Source organism: Heptranchias perlo, chromosome 8 (assembly GCF_035084215.1).
Source record: "Heptranchias perlo isolate sHepPer1 chromosome 8, sHepPer1.hap1, whole genome shotgun sequence".
NCBI lineage: Eukaryota > Metazoa > Chordata > Chondrichthyes > Hexanchiformes > Hexanchidae > Heptranchias > Heptranchias perlo.
Genome location: NC_090332.1, coordinates 21,919,537 through 21,932,444, shown reverse-complemented (window position 1 = coordinate 21,932,444; position 12,908 = coordinate 21,919,537). Strand labels below are relative to the sequence as shown.

Below are 12,908 nucleotides of genomic sequence, written 5' to 3'. Positions count from 1 at the left end.
ATGTTTCCCTGGCTGGGGAGTCTAGAACCAGGGGTCACAGTCTCAGAATAAGGGGTAGACATTTAGGACTGAGATAAGGGGAAATTTCTTCACTCAGAGGATGGTGAATCTTTGGAATTCTCTACCCCAGAAGGCTGTGGAGGCTCAGTCATTGAGTACATTCAAAACAGAGATCGATAGCTTTCTAGATATTAAAGATATCAAGGGATATGGGGATTGTGCAGGAAAATGGCGTTGAGGTAGAAGATCAGCCATGATCTTGTTGAATGCCAGAGCAGGCTCGAGGAGCCGGATGGCCTGCTCCTGTTCCTATTTCTTATGTTCTTATATTAAAAAGGGAAATACCTTTATCAAAGGGTACTTTCTGTAGAATACCTCCTCCTTTGACTCATAATTTGATAAGATATTCAAGTTGCTTTTTGCTTGTATAGTAAGACAGATATCTCTGGTTATAATTCCTCATAGTGAGTTCCCACATCGAGGACACTTTTGCGCTCTTAGGTGAACGTAAAAGATCCGATAGCAGGGGACTTCTCGGTGTTCTGGTCAATATTTATCCCTCAGGACAAAGCAGCCCACTTGATTGGCACTCCGTCCACCACCCTAAACATTCACTCCGTTCACCACCAGCATACTGTGGCTGCAGTGTGTACCATCTATAGAATGCACTGCAGCAACTTACCAAAGCTTCTTCGACAAACCCACGACCTCTGCCACCTAGAAGGACATGGGCAGCAGGCACACAGGAACAACACCAACTGCACGTTCCCCTCCAAGTCACACACTATCCCGACTTGGAAATATATCGCCGTTCCTTCATCGTCACTGGGTCAAAATCCTGGAACTCCCTACCTAACAGCACTGTGGGAGAACCTTCACCACACGGACTGCAGCGGTTCAAGAAGGCGGTTCACCACCACCTTCTCAAGGGCAATTAGGGATGGGCAATTAATGCTGGCCTTGCCAGTGCGCCCACATCCCATGAATGAGTTTTAAAAAAAAATCAACATCACTAAAAAAGCAGATTATCTGGTTATTACCTTATTGCCGTTTGTGGGACCTTGCTGTATGCAAATTGGCTGCCGTATTTCCCTACATTACAACAGTACTTCAAATGTACTTCATTTGCTGTAAAGTGCTTTGAGGGGTCCTGAGATTATGAAAGGTGATATATAAATGCATGTCTTTTTTTTTGCCAGTTACACAGCAACACTGGTCGAGGCCCATGAACATATTATTTTCCAACCTCTTAATTGGGGAGTAGTAGGTGGTGATAGAGATTGGAAAATAATATGTTCACAGGACTGTACTAGTGTTGCTGTATAACTCGCAAAGAAAAGAAAGAGCTTGCAATTATATAGCGCTTTTCACAACATCAGCACATCCCAAAGTGCTTTACAGCCAATGAAGTACTTTTGAAATGTTGTCACTGTTGTAATAAAGGATACACGGCAGCAAATTTGTACACAGCGGGTCCCACAAATCGCAATGAAATAAATGACCATGTCATTTGCTTTTTAGGTATTGATTGTGATAAATGTTGGCCATGACACCCGGAGAACTACCCTACTCGTTTTTAAAGTGCCTGAGTGAATGTGTTGAAAACGGAAGTGAACTGTGTGGAAATCTCTGGTAGAAGTTGTTTGGTGACTAAAAAGAGGTGTGCTTAGGGAAAAAAGGGCAGGAAAGGTCAAGTTCAATAACAGCTGACTAGGAGAATGTTAATTTCAGTCACTGGCAGAATTGCTAGCTGACACATGGTTCTGCTTTCATCTCCACAGATAGTGTTGGACAGGTTGAAGAATGGTCAGATTAAAAATGGAGAGGGGTAATAGGAATTACAGAATGAGCAAAATCAATGTACTAAACACAGCCGGCTGAAAACAAAATGTATATATTTTAGTCTCATAAGATTAATATTATAACAGTAAAATGTTTTTGAGTAGCTTTCTTGCTTGTGTTATTTTCAACAAGACTGCACGAGAGGAGAAAACAAACAAAGCCTGTCAATCAGGAGACACCAGAATTTTTCTGGACCCATTGATATCTAAGGGTTAAAGTGAGTTTAGAACTTATGCGTATTCAGGCAAATTTGTAAAATTAGTTGAGATTATGATTGAATCTTATTTACTGATTTGTTTTATGACACCCATTGATGAGTTTCCCATTTCACTCATTTATTATGGACGGGTTTCACAAGGCATGGGTCCCTAGAAGAATAATAAAAATTGTACAGTAACCTCTGTGTTGCTAACATTATTGCTTGGCCATACTTTCCCATGGCTGCATCCAGAATTGTGGGCTAGAACATAATCCTGTTGTTTCAGTGGAAGAGCATATTGGATATAGTGTGAAGACATATTGTTTTGCTCATGTTATGTCAAAAAATGTATTTTCTGCATTCCACTTGAATGCTGATGCTTCTGTGAAATGCACATCAATTTCAAAATAGTGCTCGTGTAGGTTATGTAATATGCAATGATTTTAAACAGGAATTAGACCCAAAATTACAAAAGTATATTAAATATAAGTATATTAAATATAAGTATATTAACTCAAAACCCTCTGCCAAGTTTTTTTCAGTCACATGCAGATGTGTTATAGAGAAATCCAGTTTGTACCATTGCATTGTTTTTATAACCAGCAAGAGAATACCATTGCTTCTCCTTCACACCGTTCATTCTGAACTCATTGTTATCTGCTTGCATTCTACGGTCATGCTGTAGAACTTTCTACAGAATTTTCACTCACACTTCAATCATCCACTTTCATTATCTCATTTTTGTTTATCTGAGTTTTTTGGGGGTGATAATGGGAGACCAGTAGGGAGCACTCTTGTCAACATTTTTGTCCTTCACTCCATTGTTGTGCAACTGCTGACAAGATCAGTTGGTGCTGGAACAGTTGATCTGCTGGCTTAGGGCACCTCGACGCACCTGCCCACGTTTCTAACTGCTGAACTTGAGGCAGCTGATCAGAAATGTTCCCTTGATGCCCAACTACAGAGGTGGGTGCTAAAGGCAAGATGCTTTCACCTCCACAGCTGATCTAAGTAGATCTGCCGACTTCAAAATCAGTGAAGAGCCTGCTTGCTTAAACATGCTTTTGTGCAGATGACTGGAGCGTATGTTAAATTGTACAGTGACCAGCTGACATTATATTCAACATGGTTTCCATTCACCTGCACAGGAGCACACTTAAGCAGGCATGCTTTCTATTGTTTTTAGAACCAAAGAGGTTTACAGCACAAAAGGAGGTCATTTGCCCCATCGTGTCTGTGACGACTATTAGCTAGAACAATCTCAAACTAATCCCACTCTGCGCACGACTCTGTATCTTCCTCTGCTTCAAATATTTATCCAATTTCTCCTTTAAAAAAATTCAGTGGTCTCTGCCTCAACTACTTTCTGTGGCAAAATATCGCTAAAGTTAGCAGAGGCTCTGGTTAGAATTGTTGGAGATGAGTGCATACAGCCTTGTGCGCCTACCACTGTAGATGGGGGAACCTGTTTGGTTGGTGCAAGGGAAGCATTTTTGGCCAACTGTTTTCGGGCAGGCGGATGTACAATGGAGCTTTGGGTGAGCAGATCAGCTGATAGATCAACTTTTCCAGCATCAACTGATCTTGCCAGTACGAGCATGTGCTGCTGGACAATCTCAATTTATTTGCCAATTTCCATCATCCATTGAGGGAGGGGAGAGATCCCTCCATTATGATTGATAATTGTAGTTTCAATGTACCTTTTTTTGGCAAAAATTGTGAAAAATTATTCAGCAAACCTATAAAGCGCAGTGTGACCACATCCGAGGTCATTTGTTTCTAGCATACATTGCTAGAAGAAACCATTACATTCTTAGAAGTAAGCTGAATTTCTCCCTAGTGCCACAGTATGTGGCTCAGAGCACCCAACAGAGAATTTCTGTCCCCAGGAAACTATTGAAATTTACCACCTCATTTGTTTTTTTTAAGAGGGTAGAATTTCTCCTTTGCAAATAAGCTCCAAATTTCTACATGTAAGAAACACATCAACTAATGAAAAGCATGAGAGTCCCCCGTGTAAATATTAACAAATCTTTACATTTGCTTGCATTTCAGCTGCCACTGAATATTGGTCTTTTTAAAAAAATATTGTTTCTAATGTGTACATTGTGTTTGCAGAGTACTCTAGTGTCTGTGAATATTCTTCTCGAGTTGGCAATGTCCATATAAGAGTTTTGTATGCAGAAATGCTTTAGGGAGGCAGGCCAAAATTAATAATTGACATGACTACATGCTTTTGTTTGTAGCAAATGAGTATATTTTGTTTGTCTTGATGGGCAGAAATTAACTTACTGCTATTATTGCACTGCTATAAAAACACTGCACTGTCTCGGGGGAGGTCTCAAAAACTTCTTTCCCAATTCTTTCAATGGAGATGTGTCCCTCTCCCCCATTTCTGCATTGCACCTTACTCCCTGCCTCACCCTTTTGCAACAGCATAACCTATTTGTCAGAGTTATTCACACTGCTAGAGCAAAATAAAAGGAAGCTTTATTTGGATTTTATTCTTTATTTCCTATTGTTCAAATATATTTTGTTCATTGTGAGTCTGCCTATTTTAAAGATAGATTCGACCTGCCTCAGTTTGAGGGTATAAACAGAGCACCGTTGCTGCTTGCAAAGATGTTTCAGTCGCAGATGTTTCGGCTTTAAGAACTCACTTCCTGGACAGTCCAGAATGTGCCATTCCTTCATCACTCATTCTATATGGCCACAATGCAGTCTCCAAGAGAATATCAGGGAATTCTGCCTAGTTGTCTTCTAACGTAAGTTGCAAACAAAATATTCAAATTAAGCTTGTGCACAGGATGTGCGACCAAAAAGGTCAGCTGAATGATTCACCGCCGCATGATTCTGGTAGCAATCTTCTGACCAATGGTCACCCACGCTTTGCTGTCACCAGCCATTTTGCCAGTTAGTGAATTTCCTGCTTAGTTACTTAGATATTTTTACAGGAACCAACCAAAAAACACTGCACTGTCTCGGGGGAGGTCTCAAAAACTTCTTTCCCAATTCTTTCAATGGAGATGTGTCCCTCTCCCCCATTTCTGCATTGCACCTTACCCCCTGCCTCACCCTTTTGCAACAGCATAACCTCCAACTCACTGTGAACAGTACCATAGAGGATATATAATCTTCCGAGACACTACTCAAATATATTGTACATTTGCACATTTTGTCTGTCCCACTCTGTGCGTCTAGTCTATGCACAAAAAATTGCAATGCTACACTAGCAGCTCATTGGCTTAAGTTTCATATTCATAAAACAGCAGCAAATCACAAATGAGCAGGTAGAGAATGTACCAATCAGCAAGCAGCAATTAAAACTACTAATGAGACAATTCAAAAACTGCAAATCAAAAATGGAGTCAATAATAGCTATCACTAAAAGGAATCAGTCCACAATAGGAAGACAAATAGGTGCAATAATAGCAGTAAGTTAATTTCTGCCCATCAAGACAAACAAAATATACTCATTTGCTACAAACAAAAGCATGTAGTCATGTCAATTATTAATGCTCAGGCATTTACTGCTGGAAATAAGTTTTAAATCATTAATAAAGACTTTTTAAAAGTTACAACATTTCGATGTAAGTGATTACACTTGCGTATACAGTCATATTTTCGGTGTTCAAAATGTCTCTTGCATTGTCCTCTGCCAGAAGCTTATGCCTGTGTGAACAACCTGCAGGTTTTTAGATGTTTCAGCGGAAGAGGCCAACAGGTTAACAGCATCCACCTTTGCCTACAACCTCTAAACATTTTTAATTGACAGCAAGATCCATTTTATGGACCATCCCAGTAATGCTTCCAATGGAAAATTAGAGTTGAACACCCAAAGAGAAACCATTTTGAGGGGGATTTTTGATTTTTTTTTTCTCTGTAAAACATCAAAACAATGTAAAGCACAAATTCTTTAACTTTTTATGAGTTAACTTTGAAAGCAGAAACATATCTACTCTTTTAGCCAATGTCCTGCCAACTATAGTTGGCAAGTACAGTAAGACATCTTACCTAACACAAGATCCAAATAATGAGAAACCCAGTGAGTGGGGAACGACTTAGAGCAGATCTATATATATTGTAATGTATTGCGGCAAAATTGAAGCATTTTGGTCTAATTTAAAATTAGAACAGTTTCTCGAGGCCTGTCTGGTGGGGGGTGGGACGAACAGTATGGTAGGGATTATGTTCCTGTTCTGGTGGGGGGAGGCAAGTTAACAGCAAACTTTACGTGACAATTAACGTTGAAACCACCGTTCCCCATTGTAGTGCCACCAACAAGTGTAACTGGTACTGCAGGTAAATGTTGACACTTATTATAATGCATTGAGATGGTATACATGAGTTTTCAATGCATTTTGAAATAAAATGTTGTGACCCATCCAGTGATTTTCGTTTTTAATAGATTGTACAATACTGTTACTTGTTCCTTTATTCAATAAATCTGCATGGTAGTGTCTTATATGAGGTCTAATGCTATGAAGCTTTGCTACTTTTTGAAGATGTATGAAAGATCTTGTGAAGGCACCAGATAAATCTAGTGACTAAACAATATTTTTAAGGGTCTCTGTTCATTTTCCTGGGCACAGTAGCACAACTTACCTAGGTATCAGTGAATATATACTTCAGGCTGTTAGGAGCTAAGAACGCACAGAGAATAATCTAAAATACAGAAACCAAAATATCTAGGATAAGAAGGGAAGAAAAGAACCAAATGTGCAACAATGGGGTTGCATTGGTTGGACTGATAGCATATCATTTAAACCTGCAAACAAAATATAAAACAAGCAGAATAATATTACGATAGTTTAACAAAAGTACAAGCACAAAAACTTAGAGATAGACAGAGTTACAATTAGCTTTTGTAGTTGCTAAACAAAAAGCAAAAGAATGCGAGTTGCAGGTAGAGATGCTAAAACTCGAAACAGCAAAGGAACACTGTTATGAAGACAAAAAAAAAGAAATATGATGATTTAAAAAAAAACAACATAGATTCAAGGAGGACAAGAAAGAAACACAACATCAACATGAGGCATATGAGAAGAAGAGATGGTACTGTCGTGCTCATGAACTAGTAGAGAAATGCATACTGCCAGTAAGCCTGGTAAGTGAGAATACAGCTCATTTAGCACATAACTCTGCTGGGAATAATTTCATTAAATCCAACTTGGTATCAAGTTTAAAATAAGGAGATAATATTGATTATTAGAGCTTTTGAATTATTGGCAAACTACTGTTTAGAATTTTGTGTTGAATGAAAAAATTAAAGAAAGCTGCACAGTATTTAGAGAGCTGGTCATAGAGTTATAAGATATTTGGAAATTACTAATGGATCTCTCATGGCATGAGTTGGACAACTTGTTGTTTTCTAACAAGGGTGTTTGTGCCATTTAGGGGATTACATCAGGGCCACTGATTTACAGAATCTAAATAAATTCCATTTTTTAACTGCACTTCGAGAATTTTTACTGGTGCTTTGGGGATTGAATTTCACAGCTGTGCATTATTCTGTGAAAAATAGTGGCCTTTATTTTTATATGTGTATGTGTGTGTATATCTATACATGTGTATACATGTGTGCGTATGTATATATGTACTCTTTTACCTATGTATTTAAATTTTATCCATTACAATTTTAAGCTGAGAATACACAGCAATTAAAGAAAATAACTTGCATTTATATAGTGCATTTCACGTCCTCGGGGCGTTCCAAAGCGTTTCACAGCCAGTGAATTACTTTTGAAGTGTAGTCACTATTGTTTTATAGGCAAGATGGTATACAGATAGGGGATTACATCGGGGCCACTGACTTACGGTGTCTAAATAAATTCCGTTTTTTAACTGTATACACGATGCACTATTTGGACATATATATCTGGGCCCTGAAATTCTGTGGGAGTTACCTTTCACTGATTTTACCTAAATAAAGATTTTGAAATGTCACTTCTGGCTTTTTTTCATATAATTTTGAAAAATGTTTGAGCAGATACTACTACATTATTTCACCAGTGCCTCTGAGTATCAATGCATCTTGGGAAATCAGGCACATTGCACATACTCAGACTACGCAATCCAAATAGAGCTCCGAGTCACAGCTCTGGGTAAAGATATCAAGTTCAAGCCTAGACTTTTGGGAGAGGCTGAGCCCTTCATGTTAAAAAGTAATCAATCATTAAAAAGCCTAGAAAGAGTATTTTTTAGTTTTTGTGTGTTCTCGTTTTAAATGTTTTTGTTCTTGTTTTTTGTTGAATTTTTACTTTTTTCATTTTCATTTTTTTCTCTCTTTTTTCTCTTTTTCTCTCTTCCGTCTTTGTTTCTGTTTGTTTTTCTTTCTCTTTTTCTCTCACTCCTATCTTGTTTCTTGGCAAGTTAGAAAGGAAGATGCAGGGGAATTACAAATCTTGCTCACATCTTATGATTTACATGTCGGGCTGAATGTCAGCTTATTTTCCTATTGTTGAATTGTTATTGTAGCTTATGGCTCATTAAAAATAATTATTCAGTTTTTTTTTTAAAAAGCCACACCATTAACAGGTGGACAGTAAAGAGAAATAATTGTTCCCCGTATTCCATGCAGAGATTTTATTTAAGTGGCTTTTGTATTTTTCTGCTTACTTCTATCTGTCTATCCATCTGCCAGCCTGCAATAAGGAGAATTATTTTTATTTTACAGGAACCTATTAAAAAACATTTATTTCACCTTTCACTTGTGATATCCTTCTCTCTACACCCCAGCACGTCCCCTTACAATGGCATAATGTCCAACTCACTGTGAGCCACAAGGATGTTTGATAGAATATCATAAATGAGAAAATTAACTGTGTATTGACAGGAAAGCGATTATCTCATCTTATGCCATTTACCTGATTCCTGACAAGTCATAATGTGGATGACTGGCTAAGATCTATTTGCATAAAAGGAAACAGGATACAGATACAGTGTTATCAGGTTTAGGAATCTAAAATATTGTCCTCAGCTTTTACAGGATTAAGTGTTATAGTTTTAAAAGCTGTAGGCCTATGACATTTCACATTTGAGAATCACTAGTTTATCATGTGCAGTCTGAAAAAAAATTTGTCAAATATCATTTTAATACACCTGCATGCATTAAGGGTATATTGCATTCAATAAAGGGAGAAACTACAGGTCAGACAATATTAATTCTCTTCTATTGCAGATTTCAATTTAATTAGCATTGCTTAGCAGCTTTCTGGAAGATACAGTACATATTTTTAAAAGATATATGAATTACTTTTACACAGCTTTAATGTACAATTGAACTACTTAGGTGATGTCCTGCACCGCAGTAGTGAAGCTCAATTGGTTTCTGGATGTCATCTGCACCAGGGGATTATGTTACAGGCCATAAGTCACTTCAACTCAACTGTTATTATAGTGGTAATGGTATATTCGTACTAATTTTCAAATGGTTATGGTGCTGTAACATCTTTGTGGCTGTGGAATCTGTTAAAGTCAACAGCATGATAGTCTTTTGAAGAGGCAGTTAAGTATTGAAGTAGGACTGGGAAGTACAACAGCAGCTATGATGAAAGTCCTTTGGCATATCAATATATAACAAGAAGGACTGGTGCTAGTTTTAATGTAATACTTCAAGTGGCAAACTGATTAGAAGACTGGGAAAACTGTATAGGCTGACTCCTTTTAACCTCGAGTAATCTTCTGCACATTCTTTGATTCCCAAAGATGATGAAGCAGAACTCCAAAAATATTCATTCATCCTCACTTCTCCAATATTCAACTGTATCCTTCTTCCCGCCATATGACATTTTCCCTTCATCCCTCGAACTGAGGCATGAGTGGGGGGGTGGGGTGGCGGGATTGTTGTCTGTAGAGGAACTATCGTATCTCATGGGGTATAGGAAAGACTCCGCTTATTTCTATCCCAATTATGTCCAGTACTGGACCCAACCAAATATTCATCCATGTATTTTTGAAGGATACACAATTGCTTTTGCTGGGAGTCTGTTCCACTGATTTTTTTCCTAATACAAGCCTTGATTGAGGCTTAGTAATTAACATATCCTTCTGTTCTCTGCTTATTAATGCATCCTCTTGTTCTGTGCTCACAATCTGCAATATCTGAACCTTAAAGAATTTAAAGACCTGGATCATTACCTCCTCCCCCTGCCCTAATCTTTTCTCAAGTGAAGCAAATTCTGCTCTGCATTGCCCTCCTCACAGCTTAGAGTCCTGTGTCCCATATCATCCTTATTGTTTAAACTTGCTCCCACGCATCAAAGTCCATTTTGATGATGTGTGTGTCCAAAGTGCACACATGGTGATTTCAATCCTACCCATCTGACAGAACCCGGATCGGCGGGCAGTTACAATCGCCCGCTGAGGCCCTGCTCTCTTGCGGTTCCGATTTTAGCTTTCCCTTCTGAACAGATGGGAAGGAAATCAGTTGGAAACTGGTGGGGTCTTTCTTTGTATACACAGTCTGGGCTCCAGTGACGTTATCAAGGCCCAACTGTTATTTTCGTCAGAGGCCTGCGCGGGCAAGCTCTTGTGGCTGGTTGGGGAGCCTAGGACCAGGGGACATAGTATAAAAATAGAGCCAGGACTTTCAAGAGTGAAGTTAAGAAACACTTCTACACGCAAAGGGTGGTAGAAGTTTGGAATTCTCTTCTGCAATTCTTCAGTTGATGCCAGCTCGGTTGTTAGTTTTAAATCTGAGATTGATAGATTTTTGCTAACCAAAGATATTAAGGGATATGGGGTTACGGCAGGTATATGGAGTTAGGTCACGGATCAGCCATGATCTCATTGAATGACGGAACAGGCTCGAGGGGCTAAATGTCCTAGTCCTGTTCCTATGCTCCTGCCAAGCCAATAATAGCCTAGTGAGAAGAGGCTCAAAAAGGTAAGTTTTAAAAAAAAAGAAAAAACTTATTTTTGATTTTCCTGTGGGACCAGGAGGAGTGCCCCATAAAGAAAATTTAGGCCTCCCTTGCCTCAGGTTTTCCCCCCATCCCGATCGTGAGGCTTAGCGACTTAACTGAGTGCTGGTGACGGTTCCTGCTGCCCAACATTCCGCTCCTGCCTGCTGATTTTGGGCAGGAATCTGACTCGGTCTATGCAGATGATGCCCAGGAGTTAAATCTGGGCTTCGTGCTGCTGAGGTTGGGACGTCTACCCTCAGCCTCTGCCCCCGCCCACACGACTGCTGCCTCAAGTTAAAATCGGGGCTATTATTCCAAATGTGGCCTCATCAGTGATGCATGCAATATTGGAATAACTTATAATCTAATGCTTTTGATATGAAATCTGGTATTTGATTAGCTGTTTTGATAACAGCTTGATAGCAACTGGAAACTTGTAGTGAACAATAGTAATTGTATTTGCATCCTTTTCCTTTTCCTTTTCCATATTTGCTAATGGTCATCATTTTAATCATGTTCATGTGTTTGCTGTTTTACTGTTCCAATATGCATTGGCTTACATCTGTCTTATGTGCATTAAAATCCAACTGCCGTTTATTAGCCCATCTGTTTAACTGGTCCAGATCTTTTTGAATGCTGTACACACTCCTTATATTTGTTACTTTTTTTTTGAGAAACCAAGATGAAGGGCCAAGGCCCAAAGTACAGAACACCACCAAGGATGAAAAATGAAAGAAAAGATTACATAAATCCGGAATTCTTGGGTAGGGACAGTACGTTTAGGTTTAAAAATTCTGCGGATTGTAGAAGGAAAGAAGCACTGAAGGAGGAAAGGTGCTTTGAGGCACTGGGAAAGAATGAGTACGAGTCGGAGAAGGAAGCTGTGAGTCTTGCTTCCAACACAGTGAGGCTGCATAGAGAAAGAAGTGTGTATAGGACAATGTATTTGGAGCTAAGGATGAAAAGGTCCTGAAGGCCTCTATGAGTCACTGACACAGCTTTTTATACTTAGCATCACCATCTGTTTCCTATTTCCAAGCCAGTTTTTAATCCAGCTAACCATTTGTTTTGTTAATTTTATGATCCTTAACTTTTTTTTTAAATCTCGCATGTGTAACATTATTGACTTCCTTCAGCTAGGTGATCACTTTGACAATTGTCTGTATAGTGGGGCATTGATCATGTATTGTTTCTACAATGAGAATTCTTTGGTGGTATCATAACGTTACATGATGCGCTATTGCAAATTATTTCATTAATTGTAAGTAGTATTGGGAAGAAAGCCTTTTGGTATAGTGGTGAGCATTTTGATCAGATGGTCTGCAGCTACTTTGTGCAATTTATTGTGTTTTTACTGTGTTTCATTTTTTTCTTTAACTATTCCAGGTTCTTGTCCTTCATCGGCGGAAATTTGTGTGACATTGGAAGGCCTGCTATGCAGTACAGTATGAACACAGCACTGAAAACCAATTTGGTGGATGCCTTAGCTCAAAAACTTGATACAACAGTGCCTACGCTGCAGATGATTATTGATGGACTGAAACAGCCTCACGACTATGACATTAGAGCAGGTAATGACGTCTAACAACAACAAATAATTACCTTAATTTGCTTCATAATGTTATTATTTATATTTTAAGTAAATGTTTATTTTATAAATTTCTGAATTTATTTCTACATTAATAAAACCCTTATTTATTGTCAAGATCCCTTTTTAAAGACGTGCGTTCTTGAATTTACCGTTGTTGGTAGTAGAGTAACTGATGCTGGAGCTCTACGACAAATCTCAAGAAAGAGTCTTTTATTGTAAATCTCAATCACCTTAATTCTGCCCTTTTTCCCATTTGAAGCCTGCATCATTTTTCATGCAGTGTATGGAACAGTGTCCAAGGCTTATTGCTGTGTCTTCACACCAACTGATCCAAGGCAGGGAATGAAATTAATTGGATTTGGGAAGCAAT

General features: G+C 38.7%; 1 protein-coding gene across 1 annotated transcript in view; it reads left to right on the top strand.

Annotated features, from left to right (window-relative positions):
• Positions 1-12,908, top strand: part of srbd1 (S1 RNA binding domain 1) — a 241,463-nt gene that overhangs the window by 219,838 nt on the left and 8,717 nt on the right. The window contains exon 21 of the mRNA XM_067988785.1: positions 12,334-12,518. Coding sequence (XP_067844886.1) covers positions 12,334-12,518 — 185 coding nt within the window. The remainder of the gene's footprint in view (positions 1-12,333; positions 12,519-12,908) is intronic.